Source organism: Salmo trutta, chromosome 30, assembly GCF_901001165.1.
Source record: "Salmo trutta chromosome 30, fSalTru1.1, whole genome shotgun sequence".
In the NCBI taxonomy this organism is placed as follows: domain Eukaryota; kingdom Metazoa; phylum Chordata; class Actinopteri; order Salmoniformes; family Salmonidae; genus Salmo; species Salmo trutta.
This window is the reverse complement of record NC_042986.1, coordinates 30038142-30060847: the sequence shown is the minus strand read 5'-3', so window position 1 is coordinate 30060847 and position 22706 is coordinate 30038142. Positions and strand designations below refer to the sequence as shown.

The 22706-nt window shown below is 44.7% G+C and overlaps 1 protein-coding gene across 2 annotated transcripts; it reads right to left on the bottom strand.

Moving 5' to 3' along the window:
• Window positions 1-259: 259 nt before the first annotated feature.
• On the bottom strand, window positions 260-22631 carry dcaf1 (ddb1 and cul4 associated factor 1). 2 transcript variants are annotated; one of them, XM_029723805.1, is made up of 25 exons: window positions 22211-22631; window positions 21241-21373; window positions 20968-21044; window positions 20794-20867; window positions 20588-20701; window positions 20344-20481; window positions 19504-20154; window positions 19227-19328; window positions 11594-11752; window positions 11279-11458; window positions 10884-11093; window positions 10519-10688; window positions 9781-9908; window positions 9438-9673; window positions 8191-9257; window positions 7818-8016; window positions 7647-7729; window positions 6806-6890; window positions 6476-6709; window positions 6167-6260; window positions 2304-2408; window positions 1879-1952; window positions 1645-1737; window positions 1191-1443; window positions 260-792 (listed from the first exon to the last, which is right to left on the bottom strand). In XM_029723805.1, the coding sequence occupies exons 2-25, from the start codon at window positions 21363-21365 to the stop codon at window positions 734-736; spliced, it is 4710 nt and encodes a 1569-aa protein (XP_029579665.1). In that variant the 5' UTR covers window positions 21366-21373; window positions 22211-22631; the 3' UTR covers window positions 260-733. The 2 variants fall into 2 exon arrangements, with proteins under 2 accessions (XP_029579665.1, XP_029579666.1); XM_029723806.1 differs by having other exon boundaries at window positions 260-789; window positions 22211-22630.
• Window positions 22632-22706: the final 75 nt, after the last annotated feature.

Here is a 22706-nt window from a genome sequence, read left to right as displayed (position 1 = left end):
CTGAGGATATGGCTGCTTTAGCTCCACATAGACTGTTAGAGTGGAAGCCTCATGCAGCACCTTAGTCTTCAGCAGGCCACATGGGAGTTGATGCAGTATAGAACAGGATGTTTGAGTCAGCCAACACTGCCTTACCAATTCACAGTCAGAAGTGGCTTCATTCAGTTCCCCATCTAAAACAGCCCTTCAGTTTCCCAATCTAAAAAATTCTACAAACAGCGGTGGCCATTCAGCATTCTAAAAAATAAAGGATAGTCCATTTCAAAGGGTAAACTTTTGAAAGAGCTTTAATGAAATCAAAATGAAAAAATTATAACCTCAGTTGTTGTTGTGACTGTACAAACATTGTTTTCCACTCAAGCCCACAGTGTAATATAAAACTATATCATATACAAATCTTCTATTTTTTTCACGAATTCAATTTCTGTAGAAACGTTTTGAAAGGTGGATCTCTCTTCTGGCTCTTCACTGACTCCTTCAAATCAGCTTCTCCCAGGATAACTTGCTCCTGGGCGGTGGGGGGCCTTGGACAGAATTCCAAACTGGCAATGCTCTGTTGGCGCTCTCAGTTCACTTCACAAATCCCATCCTTCTTTCTCCCCAACTCTCTCTTATCTAACTGTACCTTATAGTCTTGTCTCAGTTGTTTATGACGGTTCACCCACATGGAACGCTCTCTCCAGGAGTCTGGACGCGTCGTCCTAGTTTCTCTGTCCCAGACACTGACGGCTCCTCACTCATTCAGGGACAGGATGATGTCATCCTCAAGGTCAGAGTTGTCAGAGCTGTCTGCTGGGTTGACAGAAAGACAGCAAAGATACATTTAGAGATCTGGGGGATAAATGGGATAGAATACTGTACAAGTCACTGCTGTGGTGGTAGAAAAATGACAGAAAGCAGAAACGGCATGTCTTCCGCAACATGGACCCTCAGCCCCAGACAGTGTATCTTTTTTTCCTTTTCCTTTCATTCAGTCAATCCCTCTCAAGCGGAAGTGTCCTCACACAGCAGTAGAGTACCAACTTTTCAAGAATAATAACATAAATGGCTACGTCATTACTAAAAAGTGTTAAGTAGCCTAGCCCTTATGACAACAGGTTTTAGTTTACAACTTCAACCTTGCCTGTCCTGCATCCCATACTGTACCTATCAGTGAATGTCTGAAGGACAAACTGACAACTGTTACTCACTGTTATCCAGGGCAAGGTCCCCATCTTCCTCATCGTCATCCGAGTCATCATCATCATCATCCTCCTCCTCCCCGTCGCCCTCCAACAGGCGAGACACCTCATCGTCGGAGAGAGATAATTCATTGTTCCCGTCTTCCTCGTCTTCCTCATCCTCCCCGTTATCGTTATCCAGCTCAGCGATCAGAGGGTCCGTGTCCATGTCATCATCAGAGTCATCATCATCATCATCGTCATCGTCTTGATCGTCATCCTCCTGATAGGGACAAGTGTTCCAGAACAGCCGTGTAAGGAACATGCTTCACAGATCTTATATTTAGGTTGTATTACTTGCAACAAAAAAGACTGACACAACCAACCAATCTTCTAATGTTAGTGATTGGTGATTTGATTAATAATCTAGCAACATAATAGAGCGGTGCTTTTTGAAGGAAGGGGGTTTGTTGTGTCTCTTCACCTGATCGTCTTCATCCTCCTCCTCTTCAGCCAGTCTCTGGCGTCCCACCTCGTACAGTCTGCACACCGTGTCTGTGTTGACCGAGTCCTGGTTCTGGACGGGAGACCGCAGCAGTCAGAAACATACAAGCGTTGTGTCAGACGCAGTCTCCCAATACTATTCTACCAGTGTGTAACATTTGATTCAAGCCCGTTCAGATTTATTGAGTTATATTACAGATGACAAAAGACCTACCTCAATCACAGCCAGGTAGCAGTCCTTAGTGTCTGTGCAGAGGTCAAAGATATTCCTCTTCACGTCAATGGTGGCTGGGGGGGAAAAGACAGGAGGCATGTTTCATTGATGCCATGTAATAAATAAACCTGTCACAATAGTTCAAACTTGACCATAGCTAAAGTAGTTAATACAGAAACAAGTTGTTTGGATGGAGTCTATTCGCTTACGGAATAAAATGATTTATATTTACTTCCACAGCAAGATGCTACAGACACCAAAATACATCCAAGACTATTGCTTCCCAGTTGGTGGGTCAGGAATTGTTGCTAGTGACTCATGGCTGGGTTGTTTAGGGTCGTGCAGTATAAAACTGGATAGTCAATTCCTGATAAATGCAACGGCTTGAAACTCTGGTGATGGTGTGGGTCTTAGAGCCATCTCACCAATGGGTTTGTAGTCAGTGGCGTTGAACGTCCTGAAGGAGGAGCCAAAAGGAGTCTTCGTCTGCATTTCCATAATGTCATCATCATCATCTGCCTGGAGCATCGCTGCAAAAACAACCCAGCAGGGTTAGGTTCTCTACACGCCACAACTGGAACACATATATAGGTGTGCTTCATATACAGAGAAAAAGCAATAGAGGTGTATGGATGGATACAATTATTTTTACAGGCACAGGGTAACAGTTGCATCAGTACAAAGGAGCTGATCGTAGACTACAGGAAAAGGCGGGCCAAACAGGCCCCCTTTAACATTAACGGGGCTGTTGTGGAGCGGGTCGAGAGTTAAGTTCCTTGGTATCCACATCACCAACCAACTATCATGGTCCAAACGCGCCAAGACAGTCGTGAAGAGGGCACAACAAAACCTTTTCCCCCTCAGGAGAGTGAAAAGATTTGGCATGGGTCCCCAGATCCGCAAAAAGTTCTACAGCTGTACCAGAGAGCATCCTGACCGGTTGCATCACCGCCTGGTACGGCAACTGCTCGGCATCTGACCATAAGGCGCTACAGAGGGTAGTGCGTACGACCCAGTACATCACTTGGGCCAAGCTTTCTGCCACCCAGGACCTATATAATAGGCAGTGTCAGAGGAAAGCTCATAAAATTGTCAGACTCCAGTCACCCAAGTCAGACTGTTTTCTCTGCTACCGCACGGCAAGCGGTCCTGGAGTGCCAAGTCTAGGACCAAAAGGCTCCTTAACAGCTTCTACCCACAAGCCATAAGACTGCTGAACAATTAATCAAATGGCCACCAGACTATTACATTAACCCCCCCCCATTTGTTTGTATACTGCGGCTGCTCGCTACTATTATCTATAGTCGCTTCACCCCTACCTCCATGTACAAATTACCTCAACTAACCTGTAACCCCTAACACCAACTCTATAACCCCTGTATATAGCCTCATTATTCTTATGTTATTGTGTAACTTACCTATTTTTTTTTACTTTAGTGTATTTGGTAAATATTTTTTTTAACTCTTGAGCTACACCATTGTTTAAGGGCTTGTAAGTAAGCATTTCACGGTAAGGTCTACACTTGTACTCGGTGCATGTGACAAATAAAGTTTGATTCGATTTTTGATTTAGAAGGGAAAATGGGTGGCCATATTAGATGGCTAGAACGATAGACATTGAAACATTATTCTGGCTACTAAATCAGTGTGGTGTGGGTGTGCAGAGCCTTCATGGTATCCACAAGGCTTTGGGTAACAGGATAGGGGTCAATTCCATTTCTATTGAGTCAAGTGAACTGGAATTCCAATGAAAGAAATGAAATCCTCCTTGAAAATGGATGGCAAGGTTAAATTCAGGTACCTGTAATGTGAGGATTCATCATGGCAAAATAACAGCTAGTTGCCCACATACTGGCTGAACAGAGGTGTGGGTGGATGAATAGATCGATAGTAAACTCAGCAAAAAAAGAAACGTCCTCTCACTGTCAACTGCGTTTATTTTCAGAAAACTTAACATGTGTAAATATTTGTATGAACATAAGATTCAACAACAGAGATAAACTGAACAAGTTCCACAGACATGTGACTAACAGAAATGGAATAATGTGGTGGGTCAGTCAGTATCTGGTGTGGCCACCAGCTGCATTAAGTACTGCAGTGCATCTCCTCCTCATGGACTGCACCAGATTTGCCAGTTCTTGCTGTGAGATGTTACACCACTCTTCCACCAAGGCACCTGCAAGTTCCCAGACATTTCTGGGGGGGAAATGGCCCTAGCTCTCACCCTCCGATCCAACAGGTCTCAGACGTGCTCAATGGGATTGAGATCCGGGCTCTTCGCTGGCCATGGCAGAACACTGACATTCCTGTCTTGCAGGAAATCACACACAGAACGAGCAGTATGGCTGGTGGCATTGTCATGCTGGAGGGTCATGTCAGGATGAGCCTGCAGGAAGTGTACCAAGAGGGAGGATGTCTTCCCTGTAACACACAGCGTTGAGATTGCCTGCAATGACAACAAGCTCAGTCCAATGATGCTGTGACACACCACCCCAGACTATGACGGACCCTCCACTTCTAAATCGATCCCGCTCCAGAGTACAGGCCTCGGTGTAACGCTCATTCCTTCGACAATAAACACGAATCCGACCATCACCCCTGGAGAGACAAAACTGCGACTTGGCAGTGAAGAGCACTTTTTGCCAGTTCTGTCTGGTCCAGCGACGGTGGGTTTGTGCCCATAGGCAACGTTGTTGCCGGTGATGTCTGGTGAGGACCTGCCTTACAACAGGCCTACAAGCCCTCAGTCCATCCTCTCTCAGCCTATTGCGTTCCTGATGTAACTCGGACAGTTGTTGTTGCATCCCGTACCTGTCCCGCAGGTGTGATGTTCGTATGTACCGATCCTGTGCAGGTGTTGTTACACGTGGTCTGCCACTGCGAGGACGATTAGCTGTCCGTTCTGTCTCCCTGTAGCGCTGTCTTAAGGTTCTCACAGTACAGACATTGCAATTTATTGCCCTGACCACATCTGCAGTCCTCATGCCTCCTTGCAGCATGCCTAAGGCACGTTCACGCAGATGAGCAGGGACCCTGGGCATCTTTCTTTTGGTGTTTTTCAGAGTCAGTAGAAAGGCTTTAGTTCCCTAAGTTTTCGTAATTGTGACCTTAATTACCTACCATCTGTAAGCTGTTAGTGCATGTTCATTAATTGTTTATGGTTTGTTGAAAAAGCATGGGAAACAGTGTTTAAACCCTTTACAATGAAGATATGTGAAGTCATTCATTTTTTTAAACGAATTATCTTTGAAAGTCTGGGCCTTGAAAAAGGGATATTTATTTTTGTTGCTGAGTTCATGATAAGAGTGGTCCTGCTGTTGATGGATCCATCATGGCCTCCCAGTGGCTCTGTCTACTGAGCTGTTATAATGGTGTGGATGTGGGTGGATCCATCATGGCCTCCCAGTGGCTCTGTCTACTGAGCTGTTAGAATGGTGTGGATGTGGGTGGATCCATCATGGCCTCCCAGTGGCTCTGTCTACTGAGCTGTTAGAATGGTGTGGATGTGGATGGATCCATCATGGCCTCCCAGTGGCTCTGTCTACTGAGCTGTTAGAATGGTGTGGATGTGGGTGGATCCATCATGGCCTCCCAGTGGCTCTGTCTACTGAGCTGTTAGAATGGTGTGGATGTGGGTGGATCCATCATGGCCTCCCAGTGGCTCTGTCTACTGAGCTGTTAGAATGGTGTGGATGTGGGTGGATCCATCATGGCCTCCCAGTGGCTCTGTCTACTGAGCTGTTAGAATGGTGTGGATGTGGGTGGATCCATTATGGCCTCCCAGTGGCTCTGTCTACTGAGCTGTTAGAATGGTGTGGATGTGGGTGGATCCATCATGGCCTCCCAGTGGCTCTGTCTACTGAGCTGTTAGAATGGTGTGGATGTGGGTGGATCCATCATGGCCTCCCAGTGGCTCTGTCTACTGAGCTGTTAGAATGGTGTGGATGTGGGTGGATCCATCATGGCCTCCCAGTGGCTCTGTCTACTGAACTGTTAGAATGGTGTGGATGTGGGTGGATCCATCATGGCCTCCCAGTGGCTGTAGCTGTGAAACAGCTGGTTAGACTCTTCTGCTAGCTCAGAGCACAGCCTCCTGGCCATATGGTTCAGCAGGGCCGTGTGGCATCCAACACACACATCCACATGCACCTTTCACACGTCATGAAAGCACAAACCCACAAGCATTCTCCTTTCTACACACATCTAAAAGTCTTGGCTCTTCACCACAAGGTGAAATTTGACCAGCCTTGCTACCACAGTACACGACTTTATTTCCCATAGGCCTTACCTCCGTAGATGACCGTGCCGTTGTTGTTGAAGACGATCCTACACTGGTCCAGAGCTGGCACTGTGTGGAGGAGGTGAAAAGTCCGCAGGTCCCACTGACACAACCATTAAGGAATCACACTGTCACATTATCAATAAAACATATTGACTATTCTACCTAATTCCTCTGGGGTTGGGATGTACTGAACAGATGGCATGGGACAGTCTCATCTTGACATTAGGCCACTTAGACAAACTGATGGAGGCTCAGTACCGCCAATTAACTCTACAAATATGACTATAACTATTGCACAGTCTGTGAGTTGGATACAATCTCAGTGTTGACGATGACCTCCAGGCCGTTGGGGTGGAACACTCCACTGATGTTCATGTTGAACTTGTCAAACTTGTGGATGGCACGGGTCGAGCGCACGTCCCACAGTACGCCGTCGTTCAGCACCAGGTCGTCAGTGGGGTTAAAGGTTGCACAGTTCCTCTTGTAGTTATTGGCCAGGTCCGGGTAGTTGAGGGTCAGGGTCTTCTGCCCCGTCTGGATGTCATAAATCTGAGACCCAAAGATCAGGTGATCAGGACAAAAAAAACAAAGCTTGTGTACCTCGTCGTTCAGTTTAACCTTTAGATGTTTATAAAGAAGACTTACGTGAGCTATGTGTTCCTTTGTGCCAATAACTCGGTCTTGTGAGAGTTTGCTGAACTCCACATAATGGTCATCTAAGAAGGAATGCCTGGAAAGAATAAATAGAGATAAATAGAAAATATTCCTTACAACCTCTGACTTCAGCTCTTATAGAATAAGCCATTTAGGTTAAGTAATGATGCACCAATGTTGCTTTGGTTAAACTGAGGGCAGGAGGCCCCACTACACTGTGTATTGTATGAAGTGAACACTCCAGCCCTAAGACATAGTGATGGGGATAAAAAATAGAAAGTAACATATTGCAATACTATTTTGGATGATATTATATTGATAATTTTTTGCGCTAACCCTCGGGTATTTTTCATCCTATAGCTTGTTATAGCCATCTTTTTAAGTAGTGAGACATGTTTTCGGTTATTTTATTTCCATGATTGATCAAAACTAATTTCCTCATGCTCTCTCGTCTCTCTGCAGCAGACATATAGTGAGCAGTGTTCGGGATATCAAATCGCAATAATAATTACAGTATTGAATAGTGAGAGTCGCAATACATATCGTATAAGCACCTAAGTATCGTGATAGTATTGTATCGCGAGGTCCCTGGCAATTCCCAGCCCTACTAAGGAAGTTCAGTTAGTGTGTATAATTAACGAACGTGTCAGCCTCTTTCAGCAGTTCCATGCTCTGCTGGCACTGAGCAGCTAGACTATTGGGCAGGGAGCACCACAGACACACAACCAGTAGAATTAACCATAGAAATGGAATGGGTAAAGCAGTCATCCCCATTTGAAGAAATAACCAACTGTATTGATCTGACAAGGTCAGTCTCCTGTGTCACACTTACTTCATGATGAACACTGACTTCATGCCCCACAGTGCAGACAGAGGATAACTCCATGACGCCGACGTCAACAACAGAGAGCCATCCTGATGACAAAAAAGACAAAAATTTCACTAAAAAACTAATGTTTTAGATATCCACAAGACAGTTAGATTTGTAAATGTCCCCACTGACCCGTGATGGCTCTAGGTGTGTGATGGCAGAGCTGTGGCAGCTGTAGCTCGCCTCCTCCTGGCCTGTGAACACATTGTAGAGTTTGAGCTGGCCCGTACACGTCCCCAGCATCAGGAACCGCTCACGGGCAGAGAAGGCACAACACATGAACCCACTCTCATCCTCATCTGCCTCCCTGAACACAGACATGGGACGAAACCTGGGGGAAAGGGGAACATGTTATCCAGAGAAACCTGGGGGAAAGGGGAACATGTTACCCAGAGAAACCTGGGGGAAAGGGGAACATGTTACCCAGAGAAGTCCATCTAAAAACCCAATTAAAAAGATAAAGACAAGGACTTTGAGTCCCCAGTGTATTAGGAACCAACCATACCTGCTAAAGATGAGGTGTCTGTCGAAGCAGCCCCCGTCCACCCCTCCATACTTGGGGTAGACGACCCTGCGTGTGTTTCGGGAGGTAAAGTTGGTTGGGGCCTGGCGCCTCTGCTTGGGTTCGGGGCACTGGTGGGGGGTGAAGAGGGAGAAAGGGGGGCAGGTGGTGACAGGGTTCTTGCAGCGCGCGTGCTGCTCCCTCAGGTACTCTGTGATGATGCTGTCCAGGGCGGGGGGAGAGGGCAGGTGTCTGTCCAGCTGTTTCTTCATGGCTGGACTCTGGCTGAAGGCACCGTAATCTGACTTCTGCCTCAGCACCCGCGGCTTCTTACAGCTGGCAGGCACGGGGCACGGCGACGGGCGCTCTCGCGTGAACACGATCCGACCAATTAGGGGAGAGCCGTTGCTTTGGTGAGGGGTCAACAGGGGAGGGGCGGCTGGAGGGAGTGCGAGGAGTTGCGATGTCGAGGGACGGGGCTGAACTGACAACGGCATGGACGGATGAGAGCCGTGGCTCGCCAACCGCGCTGCAACCCCATTGGCCAGCCGAGGGGTCCGGGGAAGGGCAGGGGCGGGAGAGGCAGGAGGAGGGGGAACAACGACAGGAAGCAAAGCTGAGGAAGATGGGTGGGGGAGGATGGCCATGGGGAGGTCGGCCTCCTTGGTGAGCGTGGTGGCTGTGTCATGCAGGCCTTTGGCCACCAGGTGGTTCCGGATCAACAGCAGTAGCTCCTTCTCAGGGAAGGAGATCCTGGACTGGGCCACCACATTAGCCCTCTGGAGCCAGGCCAGGGACACATCCGTCCCTATCATGAGGGGTTTACCAGACACTCGCTTGATGAGCTCTGCCGCAAACTTGCAGAACTTGACGTGTTCGCTGCGTTTGTCTTGGAGCACAGGCTCCTTCATGAGCTGCTGGATGTGTCCGCTGCTGAAGAGAGGCAGCTTGCTGATAATCTGTCTGACTGAGCTGGAGCGGGACAGACCCACCAGGGCCTTACAGGCCAGGGCCCGGATTTGATCTGCATCTGTGATGGGCATCTTTACCGTCAGCAGGGACAGGAGCACCTACACAGAGAGATTGCAGAAGAACTAGCTATGGTTACAAGTGCATAATAACAGTATTGAGAAATCATAAAAGTAACCCAAACCATTAATGAATAGAGACAAATCAGAGACCAGTAGCGCCCAATAACATACCAGCGTAATATCTATCAATAGACAGTTCTGAAGTTAATCTTCTCTCACCTTGATGCCGTTGTTGGACTGCACCACGTTCCACATCTTGCTGAGCACGCTCTCGCTGCTCTTGGTGGTCTGGGGCAGGCGTCTACGCGGAGTGCCTGAGATGAACTTGCCGATGCTGGACATGCGTTTGTCCGGAGCGCACACACAGTTAATGACCACCTGCAGAGCAGACTTTTGGATCTCGGCGTCGTTCACAAACACCTCTCCCTCCGCCACCAACAGGACTACACTCATACCTGAGGAACAACTGAACATTAAGATTTAACCCCAAAGCAAACAGTCCTGGTCTGCTGGATAGATAAGGAGGTGTCAATAGAACGCCATGGCAGGACAGGTAACGTACCCACGGTGGAGACTGCGTTACCCCCCTCCCCATCTGGCACGGCCACAGACTCAGCCATCAGCAGCTGGGTCTTAGGGATCACCGTCAGGATGCTCAGTATGTCCAGGGCATAACGCACTGTGTCACTCCTAGGGGACAACACGGAGGGAAACAGTCACACAGTTTTACTCGGGTATTCACTTAAATTGTGAAAGGATATAAACAAATGTTCTCCATAATGAATAGAGGTGTATTTTAATATAGAGCAGAGTATTTTAATTATGGATACCCATAAGGCACTGGTTAGTTGTGCAGCAGCTACTCTTCCTGGGGTCCAGCATATTGAAGTTGCACTATGCAGAAATCACTCTGGCATGGTTGCTAAAACTATAACAGTTTGCCTAATTTCAGTTTATGTGACAAAATAAGCTAGTATAGACAAAATAAGCTAGTATAGTGTAGAGAATCATTGTAATCTAAACCACTGTGAAATACATTTTCCATAACCATAAATATTGTTTCAGCTGTTTGAAACTGGTAGAAAAACCGAAAGTAAAAAAGACAAAAACAGGAAGCATGGAAATAGTGCCCATGAACAGATCTACCGCTTCTTAGACTTGCTTTCAAGTAGAATGAGATCTATACATTTGGTCAGGTCGCTCAAAAAGTTACATATTGCCACTTTAAGGCAAATTAAATACAATAATAGCAAATTATTATATTCTCACTGAAAAGGTTGCATTTCTTATCTGTCCTTACCTGCCATAGTAGGTCCTCCAGTCACAAGCAATGGAGATGAGTTGCAGCAGCAGCTGAACACAGGACAGCTTGTGGAAGACCTCAGCTGGCTCCCAGTACAATCTGACTGGGCCGTACTCGATCAGGAACTCCATCATCTCCACCACCTGCTCATGGGTGTAGCTGCACGCCTGGGGAACAGAAAGACAATGAGGCATCTCTGAAGGAAAAACATCACCAAGGTTCATCTGTGATGATGGGTTCCAGGGGGTTGGGGTCAATTCAGAAAGGGACTTTATAAATCCCTATAGAAAGAAATTGGCAATTTGGAGCGAACACAATCATTTCAATCTCCCAACTCAGATGGGACGGCCTGTTCCGCCTACCTTGTAGTAGGGCTGAGGGTGAATGGGAGCGCCCCCCTCAGTCCGCTGCAGGGACTGCTTGACCTGCTCCACCTTGATGGCCAGATGGGCCTCAAAGAACCTGCGCAGGGCCATGCAGGTGTGCTTGGCTGTCTGCCTGCTGGAGAAGATCTGGTCATCACTCAGCAGGGCCGCCTGGTCTTCAGGGTTTAAGATCTCCAACGTACTTATCTGGAGACAGTAGAATTATACACAATAAGCAGCAGTGTACTACACACTGCAATAGTGAGCATGTTCAGAGAACTGATCTAGAGACAGAAATACCAAAACAGTATTTTTTACAAATATTAGAAAACCCTGTCCTAGTGACAGCTAGAGGAAACAGAAGCAAGAATAAACCAGACAGGCCCTCCTACCAGGTTGACGAGGCGTCGGAGGCCGTCCTGCCTGTCGAAGAGCTCCAGCACGGCTCGGTAGGCGAAGGAGATGGAGAAGAACATGGTGGCGTGGCAGCAGCCCGAGGCGTGGGAACACTCCAACAGCCACAGAGTGTAGCTCACCACGTCAGACAGGATGGAGTGGGGCAGCATACACACCTAAGGGGAACAGAGACACATGAAGTGAACAAACAATTTGTATTGACTAAATTTACTTCAATATAAATCTGTGTTACACCCACAAACCACAGGAACAGTTGATCTTTATGGTGTGTGTTTGTGTGTGTCCCCTACCCTCTCCATGGCATCCTGGTTGTAGGCCAGGTAGTAGAGGCACAGGGACACCCCTGTGGCGGCCATGGAAGGCTTGGGGATCTCCAGAAGCTTCTGAACTCCTCCATGGGCCACAAACTGGGCTGCAAACTTCTTATGCAGGAGCAGGGAGGCCAGGTACTACAGGTAGAGAACGGGAATCCTAGGATAATGCTGGGATGCTCTTCTTTAAACAATTGAGACGCATTCTAAGTCAGTTACAGCTAGGGCTGTGGCAGTCACAAAATTTCATCAGCCAGTGATTGCCAAGCAAATAACTGTTGGGTCTCACAGTAATTGACCGTTAATTAACAAACATTCAGCATCTCCTAGCTTCCACACATCTACAGCTGAAGTCGGAAGTTTACATACACCTTAGCCAAATACATTTAAAAACTCAGTTTCACAATTCCTGACATTTAATCCAAGTAAAAATTCCCTGTTTTAGGTCAGTTAGGATCACCACTTTATTTTAAGAATGTGAAATGTCAGAATAATAGTAGAGAGAAGGATTGATTTCAGCTTTTATTTCTTTCATCACATTCCCAGTGGGTCAGAAGTTTACATACACTCAATTAGTATTTGGTAGCATTGTCTTTAAATTGTTTAACTTGGGTCAAACATTTTGGGTAGCCTTCCACAAGCTTCCCACAATAAGTTGGGTGGATTTTGGCCCATTCCTCCTGACAGAGCTGGTGTAACTGAGTCAGGTTTGTAGGCCTCCTTGCTCGCACACACTTTTTCAGTTATGCCAACACATTTTCTATAGGATTGAGGTCAGGGCTTTGTGATGACCACTCCAATACATTGACTTTGTTGTCCTTAGGACATTTTGCTACAACTTTGGAAGTATGCTTGGGGTCATTGTCCATTTGGAAGACCCATTTGCGACCAAGCTTTAACTTCCTGACTAATGTCTTGATGTTGCTTCAATATATCCTCATCATTTTCCTACCTCATGATGCAATTTATTTTGTGAAGTGCCCCAACCCTCCTGCAGCAAAGCACCCCCACAACATGATGCTGCCACCCCCGTGCTTCACGGTTGGGATGGTGTTCTTCGGCTTGCAAGCATCCCCCTTTTGTCCTCTTTGTCCCCATGTGCAGTTGCAAACCGCAGTCTCGCTTTTTTATGGCGGTTTTGGAGCAGTTCTTCCTTGCTAAGCAGCCTTTCAGGTTATGTTGATATAGGACTCATTTTACTGTGGATATAGATACTTTTGCACCCGTTTCCTCCAGCATCTTCACAAGGTCCTTTGCTGTTGTTCTGGGATTGGATTTGCACTTTTTGCACCAAAGTACGTTCATCTCTAGGAGACAGAACACGTCTCCTTCCTGAGCGGTATGACGGCTGCGTGGTCCCATGGTGTTTATGCTTGTGTACTATTGTTTGTACCGATAAACATGGTACCTTCAGGCGTTTGGAAATTGCTCCCAAGGATGAACCAGACTTGTGGAGGTCTACAATTTTTTTCCGGAGGTCTTGGCTGATTTCTTTTGATTTTCCCATGATGTCAAGCAAAGAGGCACTGAGTTTGAAGGTAGGCCTTGAAATATATCCACAGGTACACCTCCAATTGACTCAAATTATGTCAATTAGCCTAATCAGAAGCTTCTAAAGCATGACATAATTTTCTGCAATTTTCCAATCTGTTTAAAGGCACAGTCAATTTAGTGTATGTAAACTTCTGACCCACTGGAATTGTGATACAGTGAATTATAAGTGAAATAACCTGTCTGTAAACAATTGTTGGCAAAATTACTTGTGTCATGCACAAAGTAGATGTCCTAACCGACTTGCCAAAACTATAGTTTGTTTACAAGAAATTTGTGGAGTGGTTGAAAAACGAGTTTTAATGACTCCAACCTAAGTGTATGTAAACTTCTGACTTCAACTGCACATCTACATTTTAAAAAGTCTAATAAATCCATATAATACAGCCTACACCTTCAAAATAAATTCATAATTTATTTTAGACAGGTCTAAAGAAGCATGATATGAAAAAAATGTAGTCCATTTCAGAAGAACAGAATAGCATACTTTGAGTTGTCCTTATGTTAGGTCCTGATCTGGCTATGCCAAATGCCTGTGGGCTAAACTAGTTAATTTAGCAAACAAGATTTACCTAGAATTCCATGGCATTATTTTATAGTATGAAGAATACAATTGAACAAAGCTAAATAAAACAAATATTTCTCCAAACAATTTGAGGGAGTGCGCACATGCGACTATTCTGTGTTGAGCGGTTAACAAAAAATAGGTACTCCTATCTGCTTAATTTAGAGTTATTAATGTAACTTTGGTTGTTCTACAAACATTGGGCTATATGTTTTGATTTTTAATTGATCTTAAGGCTGCATGATACAACTAATGATGATTTGAAAAAAGTTGCTTGAAAAGGCATTAGCTCTGCTTTGTTTTTTGCTGTACAATATTCATCAGTCTCTCATTTACAATTTGACAAATGCCTCAAATTTCCCGGTGGCATTCCCTTTCTGGCTGTACTTCACCCCCCCAAAAATCCATGCCTTCTCCCTGAGAGCTGCGCACTCTCCACCACGTGATCGGGTCTTTCTCAGACTACAAGCGAAGACCGACACATCCGGGACGCAACTGCGAATGTCCTTCTCCAATTCCGAGGTGCATATTGAAGATTTAAAGGAACGGTCCACGTGTATTTTTCGTCAGCCAACAAGATGAGTAGGCCTAACAAACAGCAAAAGCAATCTATCCCACATAGCACAAAAGTCGACCTGTTCTATTCTGTGCGAGAAATAAATATTCCAAATAGTCTGGGACAGTTGTGGGACGCAATAGATCCCAAATTAAAACAACCACTAGCATCAAAAAATCATTTTTTACACAATGTGGCTGACACAACAGATTAGAACGTTTAGCGTAAAATGTTAATAAACTATTAGGCTATTTCTTCACATTATAAGCGCAGCAATGCGCACATGACAGTAGGCCATAAGCGGGAATCTTCCATTAGCTGGAAAACACCATTATCAAAAGTGACCGCAAATACGATTATCCATGTAATGCTTTATTATAGAAGTGAATTTATGGTGAATATTATCTTCCCAAAACTTGAAATAAAAATCTAATTTTATTTGTCACATGCGTCGAATACAACAGTTATTGGTGTTGATAATGGTGTTGACTTTACAGTGAAGCGCTTACAAGCCCTTAACATTTTTTCTTAACTCCATTGTAGGTTAAGTAAAAAATATGAAATAAAAAGTAACAATTAAACCGCAGCAGTAAAATAACAATAGCGAGGTTATATACAGGGGGTACCGGTACAGAGTCAATGTGCGGGGGCACCAGTTAGTGAGGTAATATGTACATGTAGGTAGAGTTAAAGTGACTATGCATAGATAATAAACAGAGTATCAGCAGCATAAAAGAGGGGTCTGGGAAGCCCTTTGAATAGCTGTTCAGGAGTCGTATGCCTTCTGGGTAGAAGCTGTTAAGAAGCCTTTTGGACCTTGACTTAGCGCTCCAGTACCGCTTGCCGTGCGGTAGCAGAGAGAACAGTCTATGTCTAGGGTTGCTGGAGTCTTTGACAATTTTTAAGGCCTTCCTCTGACACCGCCTGGTATAGAGGTCCTGGATGGCAGGAAACTTGTAGTGCCTTGCGGTCGGAGGCTGGGCAGTTGCCATACCAGGCAGTGTTCAACACATGCAACCAGTCAGGATGCTCTAGATGGTACAGCTGTAGAACCTTTTGAGGATCTGAGGACCCATGCCAAATCTTTTCAGTCTCCTGAGGGGGAATAGGTTTTGTCGTTGCCTCTTCACGACTGTCTGTGGACGCCAAGGAACTTGAAGCTCTCAACCTGCTCCGCTACAGCCCTGTCGATGAGAATGGGGGCGTGCTCGGTCCTCCTTTTCCTGTAGACCACAATCATTTTTGTCTTGATCACGTTGAGGGAGAGGTTGTTGTCCTGGCACCACCCGGCCAGGTCTCTGAACTCCTCCCTATAGGCGGTCTCAACTTTGTCAGTGACCAGGCCTACCAGGATCCAGTTGCAGAGGGAGGTGTTTAGACCCAGGGTCCTTCGCTTCGTGATGAGCTTTGAGGGCACTATGGTGTTGAACACTGAGCTGTAGTCAATGAATAGCATTCTCACATAGGTGTTCCTTTTGTCTAGGTGGGAAAGGACAATGTTGAGTGCATTACGAGATTGCATCATCTGTGGATCTGTTCTAGCAGTTTGCAAATAGGGGTGGGTCTAGGATTTCTGGGATAATGGTGTTGATGTGAGCCATGACCAGCCTTTCAAAGCACTTCATGACGGTAGTCATTTAGGCATGTTCCCTTGGTGTTCTTAGGCACAGGGACTATACTATGGTGGTCTGCTTGAAACATGTTGGTATTACAGAATCAGTCGGGGACAGGTTGAAAATGTCAGTGAAGACACTTGCCAGCTGGTCAGCGCATGCGCTGAGTACACATCCTGGTAATCCGTCTTACTCACATCGGATACAGAGAACATGATCAAGGTCATCCGGAACAGTTAATGCTCTCATGCATGTTTCAGTGTTACTGAAACTCACACGCTGCTTATGTATGCCAGTTGAGCTCTAAACTCCTTGTAAAGCAAATGAAGGTGCTTAATTCAAGAAGTTATTTGGCCACTTTAGTTGTGATACAAACCTTATTAAAACATATAGGCCTTTGGGCTTGGTTACATTAGGTGTGCGACTATGATTCGAAAAAGTCGCAAAAAAGGTTATTTCTTATGCTGGGAATCATTCACAAGTGATAATATATAATTCACAACCCATCAGACTATTAATGATTTCATCTTGTCTTTACATATTCTAACAAATACACAATATCAGTCAAAAGTATGTACACACCTATTCATTCAAGGGTTTTTCTTTATTTTTACATTGTAGAATAACAGAAGACATCAAAACTATGAAACATGGAATCATGTAGTAGCCCCCCCCAAAAAATACAAATCAAAATATGTTTTATATCTTTCAGATTCTTCAAAGTAGTCACCTTTTTCCTTGATGACAGCTTTGCACACTCTTGGCATTCTCTCAACCAGCTTCACCTGTAATGCTTTTCCAACAGCCTTGAAGGAGTTCCCACATATGCTGAGCACTTGTTGTCTGCTTTTCCTTCACTCTGCGGTCCAACTCATCCCAAACCATCTCAATTTGGTTGAGGTGATTGTTGAGGCCACAAAGGCACGGCGGTTGGAACCAAAAATCTCAAATTTGTACTCATCAGACCAAAGGACAGGTTTCCACTGGTCTAAAGTCCAATGCTCATGTTTCTTGGCCCAAGCAAGTCTCTGCGTTCATTGCACGCAGTCAGGGTATATGCAACACTTTGGGTAATTTGTCAGAATTTTACATAATTATGACATAACACTGAAGGTTGTGCAATGTAACAGGAATAACGTTTTGTTTTTGAGATGATAGTTTCCGGATTCGACCATATTAATGACCTAAGGCTCGTGTTTCTGTGTGTTATTATGTTATAATTAAGTCTATGATTTGATAGAGCAGTCTGACTGAGCGATGGTAGGCAGCAGCAGGCTCGTAAGCATTCATTCAAAATAGCACTTTTGTGCGTTTTGCCAGCAGCCCTTCGCAATGCATTGCGCTGTTTATGACTTCAAGCCTATCAACTCCCAAGATTAGGCTGGTGTAACCCATGTGAAATGGCTAGCTAGTTAGCCGGGTGCGCGCTAATAGCGTTTCAAACGTCACTCGCTCTGAGACTTGGAGTAGTTTTTTCCCTTCCTCTACATGGGTCTCGCTGCTTCGAGGGTGGCTGTTGTCGATGTGTTCCTGGTTCGAACCCAGGTAGAAACGAGGAGAGGGACGGAAGCTATACTGTTACACTGGCAATACTAAAGTGCCTATAAGAACATCCAATAGTCAAAGGTATATGAAATACAAATCGTATAGAGAGAAATAGTCCTATAATTCCAATAATAACTACAACCTAAAACATCTTACCTGGGAATATTGAAGACTCATGTTAAAAGGAACCACCAGCTTTCATATGCTCTCATGTTCTGAGCAAGGAACTTAAACGTTAGCTTTTCTACATGGCACATATTGCACTTTTACTTTCTTCTCCAACACTTTGTTTTTGCATTATTTAGATCAAATTGAACATGCTTCATTATTTATTTGAGGCCAAATTGATTTTATTGATGTATTATATTAAGTTAAAATAAGTGTTCATTCAGTATTGTTGTAATTGTCATTATTACAAATAAAAAAAATTAAAATTAAAAAACAAACTAAAAATAAATTTAAAAAATAAACGCCGATTAATCGGCAGAGACGGTTTTTTTTTGGGTCCCCCAATAATCGGTATCGGCATTGAAAAAAAATCATAATCGGTCGACCTCTAGTTGAGATGTGTTTGTTACTTGAACTCTGTGAAGCATTTACTTGGGCTGCAATCTGAGGTGCAGTTAACTCTAATGAACTTATCCTCTGCAGCAGAGGTAACTCTGGGTCTTCCTTTCCTGTGGCGGTCCTCATGAGAGCCAGTTTCATCATAGCGCTTGAAGGTTTTTGTGACTGCACTTGAAGAAACTTACAAAGTTCTTCAAATGTTCCAGATTGACTGGTCTTCATGTCTTAAAGTAATGATGGACTATCATTTCACTTATTTGAGGAGTTCTTGCCATATTAAGAACTTGTTCCTTTACCAAATAGGGCTATCTTCTGTATACCACCCCTACCATGCCACAACACAACTGAAATTCCACAAATTAACAAGGCACACCTGTTAATTGAAATGCATTCCAGGTGACTACCTCATGAAGCTGGTTGAGAGAATGCCAAGAGTGCAAAGCTGTCAAGGCAAAGGGTGGCTACTTTGAAGAATCTCAAATATATTTTGATTTCTTTAACACTTTTGGTTACTACATGATTCCATGTGTTAATTCATAGTTTTGATGTCTTCACTATTATTCTATAATGTAAAAATAGTAAAGATAAAGAAAAACCCTGGAATGAGTAGGTGTGTCCAAACTTTTGACTGGTACTGTATGCATGACATTTATATTGATTTAGAATGGACCATCATCATGCTACTGTCTCGAAAAATGGGCAGAGGAAAACATTAATGTAATCTATGCACTTAAATAGAGAATGGAGGATGCTTTTCCAGTGAATAATTTGCATGCCAGCCAGTTAGGCTATACTCCTGTTGTATGGTTGAGCAATGTGCTTAATATTAGGAAAGTTGAGAAATAAATATAGTAGGCCTAGCCTATAGAAAGCTGATGTGATCCTCCTCTTTTTAAGAAAGGCCATCACTCTGTTTTCTCATGCAATTGCATAGCCTATAGAAATGTTGTGCAACATTAGCTCATGGGCTCTCATGAAGTGTTTGATTCGATTTTCAATAACATTTGCATTAATGTCAGAGTAATTAGAGGGACAATATAGTGCTGAGTACCAGGCAGTTAGCAAGTTTGGTAGGCTACTAATGACCAGCAGCATCTGAGGTTGGAGAAGCCTAATTAGCGTGACTAAACGGTCACGTGGAAATTGACTACCCTCGTGACTGGTTGACCACCGGTAATACGATCACCGCAACAGCCATAGTTGTAGCAAGGTTACCTTGAGAGCCTCAAAGGTGAGCTGTACATCGTTGGTCTGCTTCAGGTCCATGTAATGGATGAGCAGCTCACAGGCTCCCATCTGCATGAAGACAGCCAACAGCTGAAAGACAGAAAATAATACAGAGAAATTAATAATTTATGCCAAGTACTACTCGTCTGTCTTGCAGTCTACAGTTATTTATGGCATAATGTCTTCAATGAGTACAGTACTTGCTCTTATATTAGAGTTTGACAAGACTGACATCTGCTGGTAGGTTTATGTAGCAGACACTAACCTCCTGGTACTCCCCCAGAGGGGTGAGGTACTGTAGGATGAGCCTCTGCTCCATTTCCGGGGTCAGAGGGTAAAGGTGATAGTTGTTCCCTATCACCCAGGGGCTCATCTCAGACCAGCTGCTGTTGGACAGCTCGCTGAAGTTCCTCTCCGGCTCCGGCAGGGAGAAGTTCAGCTTCTGTTTCACCTTCCGTCCATTCTCCCTCTCCGCCCTCCTCTTGAGGTGACTGCTGCCCTCCGCTCTGCCGTCTGGGAAGTCCCGGTGGGACAGAGACTGCGGGGCAGACACAGGTTTCATCAGGCCTTTGATGGACGAGCTGGTGCAGCAGCTGGTCTTGTGGGAAGAGTTGTCAGACTCATTGCTGGGGAAGGTGTTCTCCTCTATGTCTTCCTCTGGTCCCTTCTCTGTTCTGTTATTCTCCAAGGGGAAGGGGTTCGCCTCTCTGTCCTCCTCTGGTCCCTTCTCCACCCTCTCCGTGCCGTTATTCCCAGAGGAGAACGGGGTGTCCTCGAAGCCTCCGTCGACAGTCTCCTCATCCAGAGGAAGGAGAGGTTCCCCCAGGGCCTTCCTGGGACTGGGCCGTTTAAACTCCTTCCTGTTCTCAGTGTCCCTGGCCTGCAGCTCACGTAGCCGCTGCAGCATTAGAGGCACCTGAGAGAGCGAGAGATGCATCTAGCGTCATTCAGACACTGATGGACACCATGGCACCCACATGTGGCAACACATGGTTAAATTCAATTGAACCCACATTGCAGTATTTATACAATATCTTATGTTCATGTTGTTAAACCTTCTCAGAGGCTTAATAAAAACACCTCATAATAGGGTTTGGGCACTGACCAGGACTGAGTTCTCCTCCCTGTAGTTGGCAGCGATGTCCTGATTCTCCATGGCTCCAGCCAGCAGGCCCGTAGCATAGATCATCAGGGGCTGCTCAGCCTCCTGGGCCCATTTAAACAGCCTCTCCACTATGCCCTCCTGTCACAAACACAACATCATGATTATTGAATAAGTTGCATATTCTAGCTAACTAAATCTATAAACATGTTTAAGTTCATCTCCACAGAAGCAGGTTGTAGCATACCTTCTCCTGAAAGACCACAGCAGTCTCCAACCCAGGCATGATGTTCTGCAGCAAGCGACAGGCTGCCGTGTTAAGGGTGAGCTCTCTGCTGGTCATCACATAGCTATTCACCAGCTGGAAAAAGACAGGAGTTGAAATAACATGCACTCACCAGATCATCAATTTACAAATAATACTAAATAGGTATAATTGTTTTCCATTCTTACCGCATTCATGAAGTCATCATCTTTGAACAGGATCTTAAGCAGGTGACCCAAGATGCATTCTGGATCAGCTCTCCCTAAGTGACAAAAGGTGGGGAGAATTAAAAATCTACAAAATGTCAACAACTATCACTTTTGCTAGCTATGACTACACACAACAGAAATAAAACATCTTACCAGGGTGCCTGTCATCAAAAGGATCAGGATCAGCTTTGTGATATTCCTCAGTCTCCCTCTCCACCAGCTCTGAGATCCTGAGAGGAAAATAAAACCCATGATATATTCAAAATAGACAACATATTCCTAAATGTCCAGAGACTTTAAAACAAACTTCCATCCATCCCTTCAAGTAATGTGATCTGAATAAAGTGCATTTTTGTTGTTGTTGAAACTTCCCATAATATCCACTGGTGTTACAAAACATTATCCTCCTTTATTACACACACTCACTTGGTGAGGATGTTGACCAGGTCTGGTGTGCTAGCCTGCTGCTCCCCCTCCCACTTCTCCAACCAATGCTCCAGCAGAGCGGTCAGCTCTGCCTTGGAATCCACGCTGGCAGATGCCGACGCCATGGTGTGGTCTAATACACAGAAAACACATGATGAAAGAATGTGCAAAACACTGGATTGGTGCAAGCAAGATGGAAGCATTGAATGTTGGCAGAAAAGTGGTAGGAAATCAATCTAGCCCATTTCAACACTTACAATGACAGGCAACTGACGGATAGTGATAGTCACTCACACTAGCTTACTTATTTGGCCTACTCCTGAAATAAAATATATTTCATGCATGATTTATCTATGCTCACAAACACACACCACGACTTCCTCTCCAGTTGCAACCAGTGACTCAAAGGGGACCTTTCTTTGGGCTTCAGTTCAGAACAGATCCAGATAGACAGCTGCATAGGTCCCTAGAGACTCCAACGGTCAACAGGTGATTTGGTCATGATGCTAGAAACCATCAGCTATCTAACGTTACTGTGTAGTAGCTACTAGTTAGCCTATTACTAACGTCAGCTTGCTACCGTTACTGTCTCTGGAATATATAGCTAAACGTTAGCTAGTTACTGTACATCAGGATGACAAGCAACAGTCATCGGTACCTCGATAGCTAACTTATTTCTTAGAATATCTCTGCAGGTGTGAAATATCCCGTTTAGCTAAATGTACCAGCTAGCTAGCTAGCTACGGATATTCGCTATATAGAGTTACAACGTTGGAAAATCTGTTTGAGCTCAGTTACACTTAGTTCAGTGTTCATAAACAGCTGTTTGCATTGATTGTGCACAAGAGCTAGCTACAAGACCGCCTAGAGTAGACAGTTATTAATGTGCGAGACAGCATTGTTGGCTAACTAACGCTAGCTAAGTAGCTAGCTAGCGAACACATTATTAGCATGTTATGCGAATGCGTACCTTGATTTGCTCAATTTTCCCTCGCTTTCCTTATTCCTTCCACAAAAAAATACTTTTTAAAATCCCGACATACACTTGCTAGCTAGACCTGTATTGTTAAAAACAATACAAACTGCAGATTCGCACAGCCACCTTGTTATCACTTGTTTTAGCACAGCCTTGTTCGGGGTTTATTATGGCGAACACGTTCTACACGGTTGTCACGAGTTACCACAGCCACAAAGTCAAAATTGGATACATCGTAAAAATGCATACTTTATTTTGTTGCTTTTTGGTCCTAATTTAATTTATGGGTTATACATAAGGTTTGTAGTGTGGTTAAGGTTAGGTTTAAAGTCAGTTTTTAAGAAGAGAAATTGTAATAAATAAATAAAAAGAGGTGGGGTTTATGCCTTTGTGGCTGTGCTAACCAGTGACGACCGTTTACACGTCAACGTTTAGCGCCGACTGTCGATTTCTTATGACGCAAACAGGGCCGAGATAAACCAAGATTTGA

Coding starts and splice junctions, on each gene's coding strand:
- dcaf1 (XM_029723805.1), bottom strand. CDS start 21,365: ATGGCGTCGGCATCTGCCAGCGTGGATTCCAAGGCAGAGCTGACCGCT. Junction 8,017..8,190: donor AGACACCTCATCTTTAGCAG/GTATGGTTGGTT, acceptor CCTTTCCCCCAG/GTTTCGTCCCATGTCTGTGT. Junction 6,261..6,475: donor TCATCGTCAACACTGAGATT/GTATCCAACTCA, acceptor TGGTTGTGTCAG/TGGGACCTGCGGACTTTTCA.